At 44.9% G+C, this 21,781-nt stretch overlaps 2 protein-coding genes across 5 annotated transcripts in view; one reads left to right on the top strand and one right to left on the bottom strand.

The window, feature by feature from the left end:
• Nucleotides 1-21,781, bottom strand: part of LOC131480332 (splicing factor, proline- and glutamine-rich-like) — a 141,678-nt gene that overhangs the window by 30,831 nt on the left and 89,066 nt on the right. Inside the window, exons 4-5 of the mRNA XM_058664281.1 lie at nucleotides 16,289-16,388; nucleotides 8,776-8,872 (exon numbers count right to left, since the gene is read on the bottom strand). Of these exons, the coding sequence (XP_058520264.1) occupies nucleotides 8,776-8,872; nucleotides 16,289-16,388 (197 nt within the window). The remainder of the gene's footprint in view (nucleotides 1-8,775; nucleotides 8,873-16,288; nucleotides 16,389-21,781) is intronic.
• Nucleotides 1-21,781, top strand: part of WIPF1 (WAS/WASL interacting protein family member 1) — a 104,252-nt gene that overhangs the window by 58,963 nt on the left and 23,508 nt on the right. The window contains exon 1 of one of the 4 annotated variants that reach the window (XM_004577045.2): nucleotides 11,281-11,523. The exons of the other annotated variants lie outside the window; for them this stretch is intronic. The gene's annotated coding sequence lies outside the window, so the exon portion shown is untranslated. Of the gene's footprint in view, nucleotides 1-11,280; nucleotides 11,524-21,781 lie in introns of those variants that run through there. 4 annotated transcript variants of the gene reach the window in all.

The following is a 21,781-nucleotide window of genomic DNA, read 5'->3' as shown; positions in this document are numbered from 1 at the left end:
TGCGGTTTTTATACTTCCAATTTTTGCAGCTTGTTATTCCCAAACTAGTCAATATTTAAATGTAGCCATGGAGCTGCCTTTTACATAAGCCACCAGCCAGTCATTCTGTCAGAATGGAGTTGAAAGAGAATGAAATGGTCCAAGAGTTTGGGTTACACAGCTTCTGTGTTTCAGAGTGCCAAAGAAAAGCAAAAACAACCCCCCAAAAAACCCCACACAAATTGAGGTTACTGATCACTTGGGAATTACGTCCTTTTGGATCCTGTGTATGTGTTTGGAGTGAAAGGAACAAAGTGTGAATGCCCCAGTGGGAAGCATTTTCTGGGATCTCTCCTGTGGCCTCATAGGATATTGTCATCATCAGATTGTCTAGAAACGCTTTTTCAAAAATCTGCTTTCCCATTCAGTCATTTGGAAAATCTAAAATGGCCAGAGGGGAGGAAGAAGGAATTGAGGGTTATTTGGGCAAAATGAATTCTGTTTTGGCCATGCTACCCAAAAAAGCCAGGTCTGCTAAGAGACAGGAAAAGCTGCCACACACCTCTGTGACACATTTGGAAACAGTGCAGAAACTGACTCAGGACTGGGGGAGGGTAGCAGAGAGGGTCTCCACTGACCCCTTAATGCACCTCCCAGGCTGGGTGAGTTCAGACATGTGCAGACATTTCCAGCACTGCGGGAAGTGGCTCATAGCCTGGTCTGCCCTAGTGCCCAATTTTACATTTAAAAATTATTATTTATTGGAGAGGCACACTGAGGCACATGCAAACTTGTGACTCCACTGGTTCACTCCCCAAATGTCCACAACAACCAAGATTGGGCTAGCCCAGTGCCAAAGGTCCAGAACTCCATCCAGGTCTCTCACACGGGTGGCAGGAACCAAGTTACTTGAGTCATCGTGTCTTTCTTCCAGAGTGTGTGCTGGCAGGAAACTGGTGTCAGCAGCTAGAGCTGGGATTGATACCCAGGGGCTCTGAAATGGAACTGGAACACCGGAGCTGCCAGGCTACATGCCCATCCCCCACTTCTTCACAGCACTTACCTTTAAGAGCGATATCTTCCAATATCTTCTCACATAATTCCTAATACATGGCCTAATTTTTAAATTTTTTTTTTACTTGAAAGCCAGAGTTAGAGAGAGAGAGATGGAGAACGAGAGATTTTTCCATATGTTATTTCACTCTCCAAATTGCCACAACATTCATAGCTGGACCTATCTGAAGCTAGGAGCCTGCAGCTTCTTCCAGGTCTCCCATGGAACTACCAGGTCTCAAGGCTTTGGGCCTTCCTCCACTACTTTCCCAAGCCACAGCATGGAGCTGGAAGGAAAGTGGAGCAGCCAGGATACAAACTGATGCCCACATGGGATGTAGGCACCTCAAGCTGAGGATTAGCTGGCTATACCACTGTACCAGCCCCTGATTTAATTTTCTAATACCTGCTCTGACATGCATAATTCTCCCCAAAATCAATGTAGTATTCATTAAAAAGAAAAAGAAAATGAATATATCATAAATCTAAGCTGTGAGAGAACAGGTACAACTTGTTAGACAACAAAATGCAGTGAGTGACAAAGTGTTTGCCTCTATACAGAGAATCCTCATGAATGTGGCAGCTGGCCCTGCAGCCTGACTTGAGTTACTCACAAGCCACAGTCCACAGTGTCCTTGGGCACATCATTCTCCAAAAGGGCCAAACTCAGTGAAAATGCAAACAAACGTTCCTATCATATCACACTTGCATTGGTGGGAAACTCAGAATAAATCCAACCATGCAATAATTATTTGTAATTGAAGGTCCAGGCTCAGGAAACCATCAAGATTTTTTTTTTTCACCTCTGTCAATGTCCAGCCTTTGACAGTTTCATCGGGCACTTCTTTGTGCAGTGAAATGGTGCAGATGGCCCGAGTCCCAGGGATGCACCCTGTTATCGTGACACCCACGAATGCCCCTATCTCTTGTCTACTTGCAGAGTCGGGTCTGCCTCTTTTAGGCAGCTGCTGCAGCCAGGCCTGGTTCAAGGGCCCCTCGGGGAGCCTCAGGTCCCTGAGCCCTGCCTGTTGTGTTCAGGTAGGCAATGTCAGATGCAGAGGTGCAGAGCTGAATCTGACCTTATGTCCTCCTGAGGAAGGACTGTCTGTGGCCCTGTAGTTTTGACCTCAAGCAAGAGGCACCAAGAAACAGCTTAGCAACAGATAAGTCTGAAAAACCAACAGTGTGATTTGTCTGTCCTCATGCAACAAATGACTGTGCAGACCCCAACTTAGTCTCTACGTTGAAAAACAGATTAGCCAGCAAAAGGAATGCCCAACTGCACGTCAACAGCTTCTCCTGGCACCCATGTGCACTATGTGCATGGCAGGATGTGAAAATGGGACTTTCCACCAGTTTGCCCCTTGAGTTGTGAGAAATCATTCTATAGTTTACCTAGGGTTTCCCCCTGGAGGCTGCTTATATGGGATGTTGGTGACCAACTGGAAAATTTTTGCCTTTTTATTGTTACCTAAGACAAGGTGCCTTGAGAAAAGAACACGAGGGGCCTTTCCCCAGGTGAAAGTATTTTTTCCTCCAAAGAAATACAGTAAGTAATGTTACACCCTCAGCATTTTTATTGTTTGTTGTTTGCTTAGCATGAAACTGCTGTATCATCTGCATGGAGAGACTACGTTTGCCACCATGTGCTCAGCACCTTCAATAGTGGACAGCAGATACATTGCAGCCATAATACAGATTCTTTGGGATCAGCATTGTGGCAAATTGAGTTAAGCCATTGTCTATGATACCTGTAATGCCAGCATCCCATATGGGCAACTGATTCAAGTCCCATCTGCTCTATTTCTGATTCTACTCATTTCTAATGTCCCTAGAAAGCAGAAGAAGATAGTCCAGCTGCCCGGGCCTCTGCATCCCTGTAGGAGACCTGAAAGAAGCTCCTGGCTCCTGGCTTTGGCCTGGCCCACTCCCACCATTGAGGCCACTTGGGAAGTAAACCAGGAGATGGAAGATCTTTCTGTCTTCGTGTGTGTGTGTGTGTGTGTGTGTGTGTGTGTGTGTGTAAGTCTGCCATTCCAGCACATAAAATAAATCTTTAAAAAATACAAATTTATTAAGTATCTGTGTGAACCCAGTAAGACAGTGAATTTTCTGGATCTTTCTAGTATCTTTCCCTCTGATGCTACCTAAGGCACTATTCCAGCAGGTGTTGGCAGGCCTCCCCCATTGTCTTATTAAGTGGCAGTCCTGCATCACTGCCTGTCAGGAGATGCAAGAGCCCTCGGGTGTCTTTAGAGAAGCAAATTCAGCACATTTCTGCTTTACATGGACCCCTCCCAGGTTTCTGGCAGCATAGTCACAATCCCAGGTTATGTGAGGATGAAGCTAACCTTGGAATTGGAATTGGAAACTATCCAAGTTCATTTACAATTATTTTTGGATCATTTGTGGCACAGCAGGTGCTTTTCTAAGCAGCTTGGAGATAGCAGTGAATAAGACACACTTCCTGGGCTCATGCAGGTGTAGGAAAAAGACCCCAGCACAATCTAGAAAGACTATTCCCATAACAGGTTCTCAACTCCTGTTCAGTAAATCTGTATTTTATCCCTGCTCTATACTTGACAGTATCCCAGGGGCCGAGGACACAGTACAAACTTTGCAGTGAGAAAAGCAGATTGTACACAAATACTGCGTGGCACGGATGTGCCAGAACAGCAGGTCATATAACAGCCCAGAGAAAAGTGTCCTTGGAGGGACAGCAGCACAAAAGTCCAAAGACAAAGTGATGGGGAAGATGGGGACAAGGCGGGGCAAGACCAGTGAGTAGGACAGGGCTAGACATGGTGGTCCTCACTAGTTGTAGGAAGGACTTCAGATTTTACCTGGTGTAAAATGGAGAGCCACTGAGGCTTTGGCATCTGGATTTCTTCTGAGAGCCCCCAACACAAAACTACGATACACTATGGCATCTCTTGGCTGGGGAGGCACCGAGGGCACTAGGATGGTGAGCACTAGGACTCCAGGAAGGAGAAGCTCATTTAGGTCTTTAATTCTACAGGTCACAACCTGGAGAACATCTAGTGACTGCCTAATCAGTGCACAGGGGACTGTTCTTGAGAATTTCTAGCTGCAGCCCTGAGTTGGGAGTTGGCTCTGGTTAGGGCAAGGCTTAGCCGGACTGGAGTTGATTGAACACCTGTTAAGTGCCATCCAGGCATTCTGCCAGGCACAAGGTTAAGTGGAACAAGCCTTTCCTGTCAGACCCCTGCTGTCTAGAGGGAGGATGTCAATTATAGGGCAGTGGCTCCAGAGCACTTGAAGTGCTGCCACCAATGAAATACATACTTATTCCTGAAGACTCTGTGAAAAACGTCAAATTATTTTAAACCCATTTCTAGTACAGGTTATAATGGGGCTGCTTTTCAAAATAGTGTGTTAAATATGTTATAATTTCATCCATTCCTTTTTACTCTCTCCAGTGTGGCTAGTAGAAAACACAGAATTGCATGTATGGCTCAGGTTCTGGTCCGTCAAGACAGTGCTTGTCAAAAGGAGGGTAGTTTTCTTTGTTCTTCCTTGGCTGGAAATTTTATTTTTGCTTTTCTGCTTCCACTACTAATGGCTCTCAGGTTTTGAAAATTTTAATCTTAAAAAAAAAAAGAAAATTTTAATCTTTTTTGAGGAAGAACAACTTGGTTCTGAACCATTATAAAGAAGCTCTCACTCACTCCCATATCATTCAAGAATGAAAGAGATCAGTTTGAAAAGTGAACAATAACTTCTCTAACTCCCAAGTCTGAGCATGTTTGTTGAAGTGAGAAATTTTGTTTTATTTCTATTTATGTTAAAGATTAAGAGTCAGAGATAGACAGAGGTCCTCCTATGCTGGTTAACTCCCCCAAATACTCCCAGCAGCCAGGGCTGAGCCAGGCCCTAGCGGGAGCCTGGTTACCCATCAGAGTCACCACACTGCAGCTCTTGGGAATCCAGCACTCCCGAGCCATCCCCTGCCTTCTCTAGGGTGCATATCACCAGGCAGCTGGAATCAGGAGTGGAGCTGGGACTGGAACTTAGGGATTCAACTACAGGATGTGGGTATTATCCAAGCAGCAGCTTAACCATTGTCTATCTAAATACTTTCCCTGAGAAACCTCTTCAACAGCCTCTAGTGGATGAAGAAGGGAATGAGCCATGTCTCCTGTCTTTTTTTAATTGCAGAAACTTAGGAACCCCTCACAAACGTCCAGGAATGATCCTGTCATGACCAATTCTGTCTCACTGTATCCAATCCAGTCTTCTGTTTTCCCCTTTACTCTGAAGAAAGACCAGAAATGATACTATTCCATCCACAAACATTTTAGTATTTCTAAACATTAAAATTTCTTTGTTGAAAAGGAACATAATTGCAATAACAGTCACAGTTGAAAACTGGTGATATAATCTGTGTAATTAAGTAGCCAATCAGTATTTAAATTTCCACTTGCCTTGTGGTTGTTTGTTTGAATCAGGATCAAGAGTACATCCACACATGCTTTGATTGCTGGTCCTCTTTGAGTCGCAGGTTTCTCTTGCACCACTTGAGCACACAGATTCATTCTCCACTTCCACAAGTTCACAGTGTGGCTAGCAGAAGAAGGTACTTTAGTAAATTCATGGAAAATGGAACTAAAACATAAGCTGTCTTTTTTTGGTTGCAGAAAAATTAAATTCCATGCATGTATGGCTTTTTCATAATTCACATTTTCCATGAACTTTTTGAAAACACTGCATACAACTACCAGTCCCCACATGTGTCAGAACCAGTGCCCTGGCATCTCCTTGGTTCAGAAAGAATCACACGCTCATCTCTGTACCAGCCACTTGATCTGGATAACCCCAGGGCTATGCTTGGCACAGCTGGTCACTTTAATTCCAAAGAGCGCAGTTAGTCCAACTCAGGCCAGAAGACCAAAAAGCAAAAAGTCAGTAGATCTCTCTCTCTCTCCTCCCAAATATGGAACTGTCACTACAATTCAGATATGGATGCTAGACAGTCTCAAAGCAATAATTAAGTAATCTGTGTACCCGTCACCCATCTTCCCATTGTTGTAAGGCTTCATAAGGACCACCACTCGCCAGAGAGAGTCCAGATCCAGGTACAGACAGTTCTAAGCTTAAACCCTTTATTGTATAAATCACTTCTTATTCCTGAGGTGGATTCCAATACAGATGCTCCCCCCCACACACAACTTAAAATGGTTTGACACAGGATTTTCCCATTTTACAGTGGTGCAAAAGTGTACCTATGCAACCATTCTGGCTTTAACTTTTTCTGTTTAGTGTTCAATACATTATGTGAGATATCTCCCACTTGGTAATAATATAAGCTTTCCATGTATGTCAAGTGGGCGTTCAGCCTACCAGTTAGGATACCTGCATTCCATGTCAGAGAGCCTGGATTCAGTTCCCAGCTCAAGCTCCTCACTCCAGCTTCCTGCCAATGTAGACCTTGGGACACAGTGATGATGACTAGAGAAGTTGTGTTCCTGCCACCCATGTGAGATACCTGGATTGAGTTCCCAACTCCGAGGCTGTAGCCCTGGTCCAACCCCAGCTTTTGCAAGCAGTTGGCATAGAAAGGAGCTCTCTGTCTCACTGCTTCTCAAACACATTTTTTTAGGCCTTTTTTTTAACGATGGCCGTTCATGGTCTCTTCTTTTTCTTAAATATTTATTTATTTTTATTGAAAAGTCACATATGCAGAGAGGAAGAGAGACAGAGAGGAAGATCTTCCATCTGCTGATTCACTCCCCAAGTGACCACAATGGCTGGAGCTGAGCCAATCCGAAGCTAGGAGCCAGGAGCTTCTTCTGGGTCTCATACACATGTGCAGAGTCCCAAGGCTTTAGGTCGTCCTCTACTGCTTTCCCAGGCCACAGGCAGAGAACTGGATGGGAAGCAGGACTGCTGGGACATGAACCGGTACCCATATGGGATCCCAGCACATGCAAGGTGAGGACTTTAGCCACTAGGCTACCGTGCCAGGCCCTCATGGTCTCTTCTTAAGCATGGTTATCTCTAATAGTAAACAAGTTGATTTCATGAAAGTTGTTACTAAATGACTTATGTTTGATGTTATCTACAATTCTCAACAATACAGACTTGAATTTTTGAACAGTCTGTTCATTATCACCTATACCATGGATGTTTAAATAGAATGTATATTTAATATGAAAAACCTAAAGGACAACATTTAAAAAAATAAGTTTGTGTTATATTATTTTGTCCCACTCTGGGTTTATACAAGTGATCTGACTATGTTTATGGCCAGCTAGGCCAAGTCACAGTGTTTGGCAGGTTCAATATATTAAGTGTTTCATAAGTTGAGTAGAATTTACTTGTCCCAATGAAAGTGACCATCCTTTTTATCCATAACAGAAACCCTTGCAGAGACCATGGGGAGTCAAGCTTCTCCTGTGTTCCAGACTTGTTTCCTACTGTAGTTTTTACCTTTGTGACTCTCCTTTATGAACCTAGGAGAGAGAATTTGGGTTTTCCAAGCTACAACCCTCCTAATTATTTGACTGACAAATATCTGGGTTCTATAGGAAAAACACAGCCTCCACTAACAAAGCTGCGCTTTCTCTTCTGTTCTTGTAGTTTTCAGCCTAAATGTATTTCTCCTCTATGGATCTTACTAGAAGATATAAGAAATAGCCAACCACACAACCACAAATATTGCCCTCCAGCTCTCCCCTTCACACCCCTGTCTCGCCCCTCTGTACCACTTCCTTCTGCTTCTTCTTACATTTATAAAGGCTTTGAGCAGGTCACCTTTCTAAAATTGAAATGAATCTTCAAACAGTCATGGCCTGGGCAATGAAGCAGGAGCCTGGGCTCACCCAGGGTCCAAACACAAGGACCACTGTTAAGTAAATTCCTGCAGACATGGGGCTGCCCAGAGGTGGAGGGCAGCAGCTATCCCCTATTTCCTCCTCTCTCCTCTACCAGCTGTGCTGCTGCCAGCTGCGTGATGTGGGGACGTCACTTACTCTCCGCCCATTTCCTCATCTGTACATGACAGCATGCACTCTGAATTTTGCAGTCTCCTTCAACCTCTTATTTAAAAATGTGTGTATATCTGTATCTATATCTATATCTATATCTATATCTATATCTATATCTATCTATCTATTGATTTATTTGAAAGACTAAGTTAGAAAGAGAGGGAGAGAAAGAGACTTTCTACCTGCTGGTTTGTTTTCCACATGGCTGCGAGGCTAGGGCTGGGCCAGGCCAAAGCCAAGACACTGGAACTCCATTCATGGAATGGTAGAGGCCCAGGTACTTGGGCCATCTTCTGCTGCTTTCCCAGGTATATTAGCAAGCAGCTGGATTGCAAGTGGGGCAGCCTTGTATGCTGGAAAAGTAGGCACTGCTCTGGGAACACTGGCTGTTTAGAGGAAGGCAGAAAGCACCCATGTGTCATCCACTGCAGAAGTGGCTCCAGGCCTCCAACGTTTATGATGTGCTTGAAACACTTCCTCCTCCACCACGTGACTTCTTCCTGGTCTCCACCTCTTCCTGTCTTATTTGTCTTTTTATTTTCCACCCCTCTTTTCTGATTGGTGGGTTTTCACCTTTCTTAACTCATTCCTCCCTGCCCACTGCCCAGTGACATAGGCTGCATCGAGAAGTGCAGGAATGACTAACAATCTCACCTGCTGAACTCTCCTCTGGAAAATTCCCCACCATCAGCTTTTCCCAGGAAGGTTTAAGTCTGAGGGGGATTGATTTTCTTACTCATTCAGCAGACACTATTGAAAGCCCAGCAGGTGTCAGGTGCTGCAGTGGATGCCAAGAACACAGCAGGAAACCAGACAGACAGGATCTCTTCTCCCTGATGGCGAGACAAACGTGTAAATGAGCAGTTTACAAAATGCCACATGATGGTGTGTGCTTTACTTGAAACAACAGGGAAGCAGTGATGGGACATGAGGTTGGCATTTTTGTTGACATCTGAACACTAAGAAGAGACTAGGAGAGGAGTTTACCAGTAAGAGGGCATGCAAGTTTGAGGCCCCAAGATGCAGATGAGCTTGGTATATTTAAGGAATCAAAGGGTCAGAAGGTAAATTAGCAAGAGGGAATGTATTGCATGAGTTGATGTCTGGGGCGAAGGAGGGGCAGATCTTGTGTGTCTTTGTGGGCCTAGGAAGAGTTTAGATTTTTAAAGGGAAATGAGAGGCATTTATGCAGGGGAGGGGCATTATCTGATTTATTTCCTGCTATACATAGTGCACACCTCAGAGATATGTCTGGAGTTTAGTACATTTACAACTTGTCCTTACAGGTGGGGCAGACAAGCATTAATGTGGGGCAAGGCTTGGGGAGATTTACAGCCCCATCTCAGAGTATCTGGTTTGAGGTCCAGCTGCTAGGCTTCCAATTGCAGCTTCCTGCTAAGAAACACCCTGGAAGGCGAAGGCAGTGAATGATGGCTCAAGTACTTGGGTCCCTGCAACCCACGTGGGTTCTGGAGAGAGTTCTTGGCTTCTGGCTTCAGCTTGACTCAACCCCGGCTACTGCAAGCATCTGAAGAGTGAATGAACCAATAGGTGAAAGCTCTTTCTCTGTCTGCCTCCCTGCCTTTCAAATAAAATGAAAATAAATCATTTTTTAGATGAAGTAAGTGCAAAGGGGACCCCGCCTTCCACATGACATGCTATCTTTTGATTGGGCTTTCTCTGTTGGCCTCAAACTGTATGTGTACTGAGAGTGTCTTTGCACAGTAGGCTTAGGTGTAGTGCCTTGCTTAGAAAGCTTCAGAAATAATTCTGTAAACACCCATGTTGAGAAGTGGTCATCTCGTTCACGTTCTTTTTTTGGAGTCTGCCACAGTTAGACTTCCCTAAATACTTACTCAGTTCACTTAGTGGTGGATTAAGTGTCTTATTTTCGCAAAGGTTCATGAGGGAACAAGTGTACAGCAGCTGCAGGCCTCTCTATCTCTGGGGGCTCCTGTCTATGGTGTCTATTGCTGTTGCAGATATCTGCTGGACTCCTGATCCTCATTGGATGAGGTGAATGCAGTCCTTCATGTGGCCCCAGGAAAAGGAGACAAACAGCCCTTTATTGCCCTTGGGTTTGCCACTTCCAGGAATCTTGCCTCTGGCCCAGCACCATGTACCATTCGTACAGTTTGACTCATCTGAGAAGTTTGGCATCATCTATCCCTGGGGAAAGGCACTTTTGGTGCTTGGGATGGCACTACTTCAGCCATAGGGCGTTCCGTATTCCTGGCCCCACCCATTGACTCCTACTGGCTCCTTCCTAAGCCAGTCCTGCCCACTGTGCCTCACCCCCAGCCAGAAATGTTCCACATTCCCAGCAGTGCCTTGCACTGAAAGCCATGACCTAGCCCAGCCCCATGATCTTATAGGCAAGGGAGTGAATGTTGGGTGGCCATGGCCTTTCTACACTGCTGTTCTCTAAATTCAGCAGAATCAGGACCCACTGCACAGATTATCCCATGTGGTTAGTTTCTGGAATAAGCCTCCGTGTTTTTCATTCTTTCCCTGGATATTGTTTTCTCAGAATGGCACATGTAAGCTTGGATCAAGCAAAATGAGGAATGTTTTCAAACTGTTCCTTGTGCCACTCCAGGCTTGGGGGCAGTGCTTCGTGCACACCATGCGTTCCATGGCCATCCGGCTCTTGGAGTCCCTTAATGATAAAAATCAGACTTTGCTCCCTCTGCCTTTTTGTCACCCCAGAGTGCCTGCCTGGAGGACAGAAGCAGAACATTTGGCCATAGCAAACTCACTGAAGTTGGCTGTCACTGAGCTTGACTTGGACACCAGAATCACATTTCAGACCCCATTTGCCTTTATACACCTGACCTGCTGCCCTTGCTGCCTTGGTAACTTTCTCCCTACACACTTGGATGCTCTGTGAAGGAGGAAGAATCATTTTAGTCTAACTATAGATGTTGTTGAAGAGCTTGTGGTTCATAAGTGACTCTTCCTTATTCCTAAATGGAATAGCCAGCATTGGGTGGTGCTTTCAGCTGGATTTCCCCCCCCCCCAAGGACTCTCAAGTGCTCTGCACAATCATTTTTGTGGTGGTGTCTCCAAGAAAGCCTGGCTGTTGGTGGGATGGGGTGCTGATGTCCCCTGGTCTTCATACCAAACACCTGTTTATACCATGTGGTGAGGGGAAGCACTGAATTTTTTAAGTTTAGGGTTTTTTTTTTCCTCACTTGCTTCTTAAGCGTAAAACCAATCTAGTTTCTTTTTCTGAAGCAGAGGAGGAAGGAACAAACAACAAGTTAATCAGACAGGAAGCGAATAACCACAGCAGGACGCTTGCCTCTGACTCAGTCACACTGAGCGAGCGGCCAGAGCCCTGCTATGGCTGCCCCCGGACGACCCAGCCCAGGCCTGTGAGGATGGTCCCTTTTTCATGGACGATTTGCTCTCCTGACTTGGGTCCCACGTGCTCTGTCTGCATGTGACCCTGACCATGGCCTTCTCCAGTACCCTGTAACGGTAAGAAAAGTCATGTTCAAACCCAATCTGTTTCCTTCATCAGTGAGATGGAACAGCTAAATGGCTTTCAGGGCCACAGTACGTTGAGGTAGAGTTGTGTAATTTTTTAGTAGAAGACCGTGTGATCTATTTGTGTGGTCCAGAGAGCTGGTCTCACCACCATGGTGACTGCATGATTCATAATTTGTTCAGAGCCTGAATGTGAGCAGGATTTTTAGTGGAATTGTCCCTGACCCATGAACCTGTTTGAGTCCACAGGAATTTCTTCCCTGTTTTCCTTTTTAGAATGTTGTCTGTATAACTACTTTGAGTCCTCAGTTTGGGCAGCAACACCGAGTGCTTTTAAAGTACAAGCAGTCATTGGAAGCTTTAGACTTAAGTATGGGTACCATGTGGCTCGGCCATCTCCCATTTTACTAAAGTTCAGATTCCACACTATAGCATTTCTAGGCAGTCTTTTAAAACGGGTCATTCTGGGGTTTTGTTTGTTTGTTTCAATTTGAGAGAGAGAGAAAACACTTCTAGCTGCTAGTTTACTCTCCAAATGTCCCCAGTGGCTGGGAACAGACGAGGCAGAAGTCCCGAGCTAAGACTCAATCCAGGTCTCCCATACAATTACTTGAGCCGGCACCACTGCCTCCCAGGATGCATACTGGCACAGGAAGTCGGAGTCAGGAGCCAGGGGTAGGAATTGAACCTAGGCACTCTGGCGTGTGAATGAATATTTTCATTGGCATCTTAACTGTCAGGCCAAATGCCCGCCCCTAATTTGTCTTTGAGAAGACTTATGTTAATATCATAATAATACAACAGAAAGCTACTATTAAATTCTATGGCACTTGTTATGTTTATATTTAATGTAATTATCATTTTGGCATAAAATTATGATTTTTAAATTACAAAGCTGTGTACTCAGAGACTTGCAGAACAAGATTAAGAAACTTTTAGTATCTTTTTTTCTCTAGAATATGTGTAAAAAGGTGGCTTGATTTATAATCCTTTCTCCCTTAGAGAAATAGAAAGCTTTAAAAATTAACTGGGTACATTCAACTTTAATCGTTAATGGCATCACTAGAGTATATCGTGCAACAGGGAAAAGTGATGAACAGAGAAGGTGCAGCAGGAGTCCAGTGTAAAAAAAAAAGTCAGTGTGGCAGACAGAGTGTGCAGTAAAATCATGGCAAAGCAAAGGATAGTGGAGAAAAAAGAAGTGGGGTAGGTTTTGAGGCCCACGTATATGTAAGCTAGCCTCTAAAAACCCACTTGGATCATGAGTCTTACTTTATTATCAGTTAACTTCATAAACTTTTATTGTTTCTTACCTGGAATATTCTCTAGTTAAAATTATTCTCTTTAGGAATTTAAAAAAAAAGGTTAAGTGATTTACCTAAAATCACAGCCACATTTTCTAAGGCTCTTTGGAGGTTTTATTTGCCTGCTGCTTGCTGACAGCTGTAGCTACTGTTGTCACTGCACATCCTCTGGATGAACTGCAGTATTCAGGCAACAACATAGGAGGAGGATTTCCTGGGGTCTGGCAACAGTTTCAGTCTGAGAGTTAATGGAATCAAATTCTAGATCTGGCCTACAGGCCTGAAGTTCCTCAGACTTTGCTAAAATGTATCCGGAAGTGAGCTACCCACTTCCTGGACCCTTCAAGTTCAATGCTCTTTTGAAGTCTGTTTTGTAGATTTCACTGGGTCTTTAAATTGTGATACAATTGTGCTTTGAGGTAGAACTATCACTCCTGTTTTGTGCTTCTTGATGGAAAGAGCATTTCACCTGCACTGCCATAAATCTGTCTTATCTCGCAAACTTCAGCCCTGAGGATTAAATCTGCCAAATATTAGAATAGGTAACACGTCTGCCAGCATGCCACTCCTAGAGATTTCAGATGTATTTTACCCGCATCTGTCACCATTCTTTTTTCAGACAGATGTTTGTGAGGTGTACATATGTGAGCTGAAGTTTCTATCAGCTACTGCTTTCGCTTTCTTGGAAGTAAATTGGAAAGGTGGTCATATTTACATGGCAAGTCCATGTGTCAGCCTCTTTTGCTTATTCTGTGTTTAGCAAGTGGCTACCACATGCTAAGTACTGCCTCACTGAATTTTGCAATAAGTAGGCACTGTGATCACCATCTTATCACAGATATAGAGAGGCCAAGTCATTTGCCCATGGCCTAGTAACTAAGCTTGTGGAAGTTTGCCAGATCTCAAGAACCTTGTCCACAGGTGCAGCCTAAAGCCAGTAGATGCTCTTGGTAGGGGGTTGTGGTGTGTGTGTGTGTGTGTGTGTGTGTGTGTACGCGCACATGTGTGTGTATTTTGGGCCTTTTTCCAGTTCTGGGAATATGGGTTTACAAATATTTTTATGTAAATATCACAGCAGTGGTAAATATTTCTAAAATGAACAATCTCAAAACATTTCCTTTCTAAGTCTTTTGACCTTTTCAGAAGTAAATTTGGTGACACTTTGGCTTAGGTTACAAGGTGTATTTCCAATGGTAAAACGAACACATGTATTAAGTGGTCAACATACATGGTGTGTGTGTGTGTGTGTGTGTGTGTGTAGTACAGAACAGGCAAATCTTAATTCCTAGTAAACTTAATGGGTTTGGGTAAGCAGCAGATTGAGCAGCTGCATCCTGTACTACAATGTCTGGGATTGAGTCCTATCTCTGCTTTGGTTTCAGTGTCCTGCTAATGTGCACCCTGGCAAGCAGCAGAGAATAGTTCTAGTGCTTGAGTCCTTGCCACTCACATGGGAGATCTGGAAGGATTCCGGGGTTCCTGACTTTGGCTTGGCCTAACCTTGTCTGTTGTAGACATTTGGAGAAATAAACCAGTGAATGATGCTTTTCTTTCTCTCACTCTCTCTCTCCACTACTCCCTCTCTCCCTGTTCAAATATATTAAAACAAACAAATACACTTATTTTTAAAACCTTAGTAGGTTCCAACAATTTGGGAGAGAATTTTCATTTTGAGATTTGGGGGAGACTGGAGAGATGGAGAGAGGAAAGTCAGTGTTTTGTGCAAAGGGGCTCCTTTCACTCTGTCAGGTGATGGCAAACAGATGGGTCAGTCAGCATTTTCTCACTATCTGAAGGGTCTTGCATGTCTGTGGATTTGGGTTAGTTTTTGAATGTTAGTGTGATCTTATAATGCTGCTGCCTAACAGCCTTCACTTCCCCAGCAGTTTCTCCTCCAATCAAATTTGATGACATTATATATAGATGCTTCAAACTTCCATGTTTGGAAAATGTCTCTTGCTTCCCCCAAATCAGCTCTCTAAAAAAAACTCTCCAAGAAGCCTTGCTAAGAGAGCCATGGACCCCTCAAAACACGGGTGAAATATAACCCCTTATTATTGAACGATTCCCCAAGCTGAAGTCACTTCAGCTCTTACTAGTCAGTCACGTTCATGCAGTTTTGAAAAATGAGGATTCCTTGCACAACAAGTGTTTGCTCCACAGGCGGCTCCAGTGGAGCAGCACGGGGGCAGCAAGAACAGAGCACACGGGGGATTTGCGGGTAAGAAGTGCTTGCGCTCCTCTCCTCTCCGTCCTCTCGGGTTCAGCAGCCAGAACTATCTCCCTCTTGTTGTCTCATTGCTGTGAGCAAAGAGTTACCAATGAGAGACACAGAGCTTTCAGCAAAGGTATTAAAACAGTGTGCTGGTGAGGGTGGGGTGGGGTAGGGTGGAGGTGAGATGTGGCCTGATGACTCCTATAATAAAGTAGAAACTTCAGGCAACTGCAGCTGTGAAGCACTCATGTTAAAGAAACAGGATGACTGTGGTTTGCTGCAAGCATCAGTTTTCCTGTTGAGCATTTTTACAGGAAGTTGAAGAACAAAGCCAAATCCATCTTCATTAGTTCTAATGGTCTTTGGATCTTAAATCCATCCAAATTCGTTTTTATCATGGAGGAGTCTAAAGACCAGAATCAAGAATGATTATGAGTAGGAACCCCAAATTGATATGCTTTATGACAATTCAGGATTTCAGCAGCAATTTGTGTTTGCTATGCAGTTTTACTTTCCCAGTGTAATTTGGAGTAGATCCATTGTCTTTGCAATGAATATCCTAGCAGTTACTTGTTATGGTTGTAATAGTTCAATGTGAGCTGAAGAGCTTTTTCTCATAAACACACTACTGAATTGGGCCCGGCGCGATAGTGTAGTAGCTGTAGTCCTTGCATTGGACGCGCCAGGATCCCATATGGGCACTAGTTCTAATCTTGGCAGCCCCACTTCCCATCCAGCTCCCTGCTTGTGGCCTGGGAAAGCAGTTGAGGACGGCCCAAAGCCTTGGGACCTTGCACCGGCATGGGAAACCCAGAAGAAGCTCCTGGCTTCGGATTGGCTCAGTTCCAGCCATTGAGGCTGCTGGGGGAGTGAATCATCAGATGGAGGATCTTCCTCTCTGTCTGTCTCCTCTCTGTGTATCTGCCTTTCCAATGAAAAATAAATAATTTTTTTAAAAAGGCACTAGTTACACATAGATTTCCCTCTGTTAATTTTTTTTGGTTAAACAACTATGATTATGTGCGTGGAGAGAAGAGTGTGTGTATTATTTATAAGATAGATATATGCATCAAGATAATGAGAGTTGGGGGTGGGCATCTGACACCACGTCACTTACATCCTACATTGGGTTTTAGTCCCAGCCCCATCCCCAATCCCAGTTTCCTGCTGATACACACACTAGGAGGCAGCAGGTGTTGGTTCTAGTAGTTGGATCCCTCCCACCCACATGGAAAACCTGGATTGAAGGCCCAGCTTCCAGTGCAGACCTGGCCCAGCACGGCAGGGGCTACAATTTCCAAAGTGACTCAGTAGATGGGACATCTCTGTCTCTCCGCCTGTCAAATAACAAAAATGAAAGAACAAAAGTTATCTCTGAATGCTAGTGCCCTCAACCCCTTTTTCATCTAAAATTTCATTATTACTGAATATTTCCTTTAATGGCTAATAGAACTTCAGTGTTTTATTTTCGTTTTTGTATATTTTGTATTGTCCGTTCTTTGTGGCTCTCCTTTTGGAGGGAAGGTTAGGCCTTGGGCCAGGAAATCTCAAAAAAACAAAAACAAACTACCCAAGAGCACAAGACATACATACATGAAAATGAAATAGGAATATTAAGAACAAAATATAAATGAATTTAAAAAGCAAAACCACGAGTGCAAGAGGAGCTGTGGATCTGTCCTCTGGTTTTATTTCTGTGTCATCACTTGCTCTAAACAATATACATGGAACAAATAAAACATTTCTCTACCACTTCAACCTTTTTTGAACAGAGTTTGTTTCCCTCCATTCAGTTTAGGTAGGATAGTATTGAAGCTAACATCTGACATGATTTATAGGACAAATCTTTTATGTTTTTGGATAGTCCAAGGTAGTGGTAAAATCTAAGATATGAGGCCATTAATGTCTTCTCTAATAACCCACTCCCTGTCTCTAGCATCCACAGGTGGCTGTGTACTTGCTGGGTATTAACCCTCCTCTAGTCATTGTGTAGTGTGGGCCTCCCACAGCACTAGCCCCATGATTTTTAACTTATTTACTCAGTTTATTGAAAGATTTGGTGATCTCTCACATATTCTAGAGACCAAAGGAATGTTTACATTTCTTTAACATGTGATAGTCCAGAAAGACCTGGGATCAGAAATCAACTGACATTTTCTTGTTGTTTTTAAAATGGATACTAAACAAAACCTGTGTTTGTTAAAGCTTTGTGAAAACTGCCACAACCATATACCACAGACTAGCTGAATCAAATATTTTGGCAGTACAAGTCAAGGCCAGATTGTGGTGGGCAGGTTTGGTTTCTCTGGGAGTCTCTCTCCCAGGCTGGTAGAGACAACTTCTTGCTGTTTCTTCACATGGTCTTTTCTCTGCATGCATCTCCTCTTGCTACTATAAGGATACCAGTCACATTGGACTAGGGCCCCACTTATTGGTCTCTTTTGAACTTAGTCACCTCTTTAAAGGCTCTATCTCCAATTGCAGTTACATCCTGAGATCTTGTGGTTAGGGCTTCCATATATGAACTTGTGGAAGATGCAATTTGGCCTAGGACACTTGGTAGGGAAAGGAAAGCCTTTTCCATCTCTGGGCTTTTCTTTGTTCTGGTACAATTCAACATATGAGGGGAACAGCGGAGAAGTCTGTCTCACTTCTCTCCCAAAAAAATGTAAGCTATGTAAGAGTTGAAATTATTAATTTTTTAAGATTTTATTTATTTATTTATTTAAATAGGGTTAGAGAGAGAGAGTTGGGTAGAGACAAAGGTCTTCCATCCACTGGTTCACTTCCCAAATGGCTACAACAGCTACAGCTGGGCCAGGCCAAAATTAGGAGCCAGGAGCTTCTTCTAGGTCTCACACATGGATGCAGTGACCAGTTTCTGTTGCTTTCTCAGGTACATTATCAGGGAGCTGGATCAGAAGTAAAGCAGCCAGGTCTCGAACCAGTGCCCATAAGGAGTACCATAATGTAGGCAGTGACTTAACATGCTACTCCACAATGCCAGCCCCAAAAACATTGAAATTATTTTTTAAAACCTATTAATTCTCAGAGGAAATGTATTCTTTTTTATTGGAAAGGCAGATTTACAGAGAGGAAGAGATAGAGAGAGGAAGATCTTCTGTCCACTGGTTCACTCCCCAAGTGGCTGTAGTGGCCAGAGCTGAGCCAATCCAAAGCCAGGAGCCAGGAGCTTCTGGGTTTCCCATGTGAGTGCAGGGTCCCAAGGCTTTGGGTCGTCCTCGACTGCTTTCCCAGCCCACAAGCAGGGAGCTGGATGGGAAGTGGAGCAGCCGGGACATGAAACAGTGCCCATATGCAATCCCAGCAGATGTAGGATGAAAACTAGCCAGTAGACTACTGCGCCAGGCCCAGGAGATATGTCCTTAATGTTGAATGCCAGGGTGAGTAGCAGGCAAGTGCTAACCTCTGGCCAATTTTGTGGTCTCCAGCTATTAAGATGACTGGCAGAAGTGAGAGGCAGACCATATTGCACAGCATTTTCTGGTATAAGACATGACAGACCACACTTCAGGAACTGCTGCCCTTGCCCTTGCCCTTGCCCTGGAGTGCCTCCTGGCCCTAGGGTGCAGCTGCCTATCATGCCACACTCTAGCTTAGAGGGGAGCAGCATATGTAAGCCAGGTCTAGTGAGTGGGCAACCTCCTTCCCAGCCCGAACAGTTGTCTGCAACCATCTGGGCAAAGGCAAGACCCCTGGGCAAACCCCAGTCCATCCTTCTGCCACAAGGCGCTCAGAGTTCACCCCTTGCAGAGCCCACTCTCACCTGGGCCATCCTCTAGGGGCTACCTCTCTCAAGCCATGCCACCACTTTGCCTCCCAGCATCCACAGGTAGAAAAGGAGCCTTGGAGAAGCTAAATCTGTGTCCCAGATTATTAGGTGAGGTAGAATTTATATTTTCAAGTTTTCATCAGATTGATTACACCAGTGTCTGGTATGATCACGTGAAACCCATAAACTAGCAAGCAGAGGAGTGAGTGAGGGAAAGGGACTCTCCTGAAACCTGTCCTTCACTCATGCGTTTGAATAAGATCTAGCCACAGATCCAAACATGGCCATCAGTTCAGAGATCTGCAGCACTCATAATTGACAGAAGAATATCCCATGAGAAACAGTGAGACAGCCTCAGGTACAGTGGCTTGGGACCCACATTTATATTGGAAGTATGTGTCACACTTAAGTTCAAGCTGAGTGGAAATCACATGTATTTTTTTTCTTCACTTAAGTTCATGAAATCCTAAATGCTATACAAAGACCCCATGGGTGCAAGGCTCCAGGTAAGAGGGCATTCTCTAAGCAGAGCTGTGACATGGTAGAGAGGCCCAGCTCCATAGGAGAAGGTAGGCCCTGGTTTGCCAGACTGTGGGGAAGTCAGTGCCAGGAAAGGGAAGTTCTGTTGCTGACACCAGCAAGTGACTTGGAGATAGGCCTGATTCTTCTGTTAAACGTTTTACCTATTTGTTTTATTTGAAAAAGTGACAGAGATAAAGACAGAGAATGAGACAGAGATCTTCTATCCACTGGTTTACTTTCCAAAAGTCCCTAATAGTCAGAGCTAGGCCAGGCCAAAGCCAGAAACCACACTCCCATGGGTATTCCACATGGGTGCCAGGGACCCAAGTACTAGAGCCTCCCATACTGGCTCCCAGGATGCTCATTAGCAGGGAGTTGGACCTGAATTAAAGGCAGGACTCAAACCTAGGCCTTCTGACAGGGGATGTGGCATTGCTGTGCCACAGTGTCCATCCCATGGCTGAGCCTTTTGCCCACCCTCAGGGAGCCATGCTATTGCTAAGCACTTCACTTGTTTGGGTAGTCCCTGCTTCTCACTCTACACACATGGAGAGTCTTAGTTTGTGCTGTATTTGGGGGACACATGTTAGACTCTACAGTCTCGTGAGAAGACAGCCAAGATGGGGGACCGGCAGTGGGGTAGACATGAGGTTGATTTCTGGTCCACATGCCAGGATGGGAGTCCACATCTCCTTAGGCCCTATTGTACAGTAGTACAAACTGCAGTTGGCAGCTGGTCAACAAAGAGGGTGTGCCTCACCTGCGTTTTTGGGGTAGGAGTGGGAATGGTTCCTCTAGCAGGGAATAAGAAATGGGGCAGGAAAAGCAGCAGGAAGCGCCATCTGCCCACAGGGAGAGGAAAGGCTGCAACAGCCTGGCAGGGGCATCCAGTAGAAAAGCAGGGGCCAGCAGGACACATTCTGAAAGCTCTGAGATGGGGCTTCCAAGTGGGTCACTTAAGACCTCCAAGGCTCAATGTCCCCATCTATAAAATGAGCCTGACTGTGCCAATGTGCGATGTCCTTGCAGGTGTCAGACACAGTACATGGGTGTGAAGCACGCTGCAGCCAGCCAACACTCCAAGTGACAGCTGCCACTGCTGCTGTGGACATAAAGATTTCATTTTCCTAATGGCCCTCTTGGGATGGAGCCAATGTGAACGGTCACAATTTCTGTTTTCCAGCAGCTAAGACAAATCTAGCAGCATGTCCTTTTTGCTTACCCATTCCATTTCTATCTATAGAAAACAAGCCATCTAACATGATCATTATCAAAAAAATTATTTTAAAGTATAAGTTTTCTACATTAACTTTTAGTGATTTAAGTAAATTAGTATTTTAAATTCTAAGAAATTATTTTCAGCAGTTAAGAGACTACTGAGAATAAAAGAAAAATAAGTCTGCTATTTGAAATAGCAAGCTGTATGGAGATAGGGTCACCCAGGAGACCTGTGACTATGCCATCCTTTGGCTTGAGGCTCAGACCCTCAGCAGCCCACCTAGTGCCTGGGAGCAACAGAGATCTGTGAAGATGCTGACACATTTGATGGGGGGGGGGGCCAAGAGCCCACCTTGTAACAGCTTCTACATAGTACTATTGCCCAGATCTGAGCAGCGAGGACTGAGTGGGAGAAGCTGGCATTACCGAGGATGAGAACAGGGGTTGAGGCATTGGTCAGGGTGAGGACTTTGCATGAGGGTTGAGGATGGGGGACAGGCCTGGGAGCAGGGCACCCATCTACCCTCATCCCTCCTGCGCCTCCCACCCAGAATTTCCTGAGTCCCCAGAGCCTGGTCTGGCTTCTGTCCCAACCTCATACACACAGCACACAAAGCACACAGTACGCTAAGTTTCTTCTGGCATTTCTAGGAAGCACTGGGGAATGACCAGCTGACTCTGCACCTCACCCCATCTCTGTGTCCTCTTAGCTGCTATAAGGAAGTAGGTCCTGTAGAGGTTGGCAGGACTTTGGGGGGCACCAAAGCTGAGGGGAGACCACCCTCACTCCTCACCTGCCTTCCCACCCTGAGCATCACCATCTGTCCTCCCTGTGCTGTGGAAGCGTCACAAGCAGGATGAGAACTAGCTTCCTCTGTGTTCCTTCAGTGCATGCTGGGCCCAGACTAGTTCCAGGGCCCTCTGTGTGAGAATTCAAGGGAAGGAAGAGGGCAGAGTTGAGGAGCACCGAGATGTGTAGGGAAGAGGAACCAATCGAAGCAGATTTGTTTTCCATTAATTGTGGCTGAGGTACTTTCCTAGTGGGGTCGTGGAAACGGTCATGTGCTGACTGCAGTTAGGGTCTGCTGTGAGGGGCAGTGTCTCTGAGTCTCTGTGAGGTTCCCTGCTAGCCACCTGCCTGCATGGTAACCTCTTATCCCCAGAGTAAAGGCAACCACACCTCTGGAAGAGGGGGGA

The sequence above is a fragment of the Ochotona princeps genome, chromosome 5 (genome assembly GCF_030435755.1).
Source record: "Ochotona princeps isolate mOchPri1 chromosome 5, mOchPri1.hap1, whole genome shotgun sequence".
NCBI lineage: Eukaryota > Metazoa > Chordata > Mammalia > Lagomorpha > Ochotonidae > Ochotona > Ochotona princeps.
Note: the sequence above shows the minus strand (reverse complement) of the source record. Positions and strands in the feature narration are given on the sequence as shown.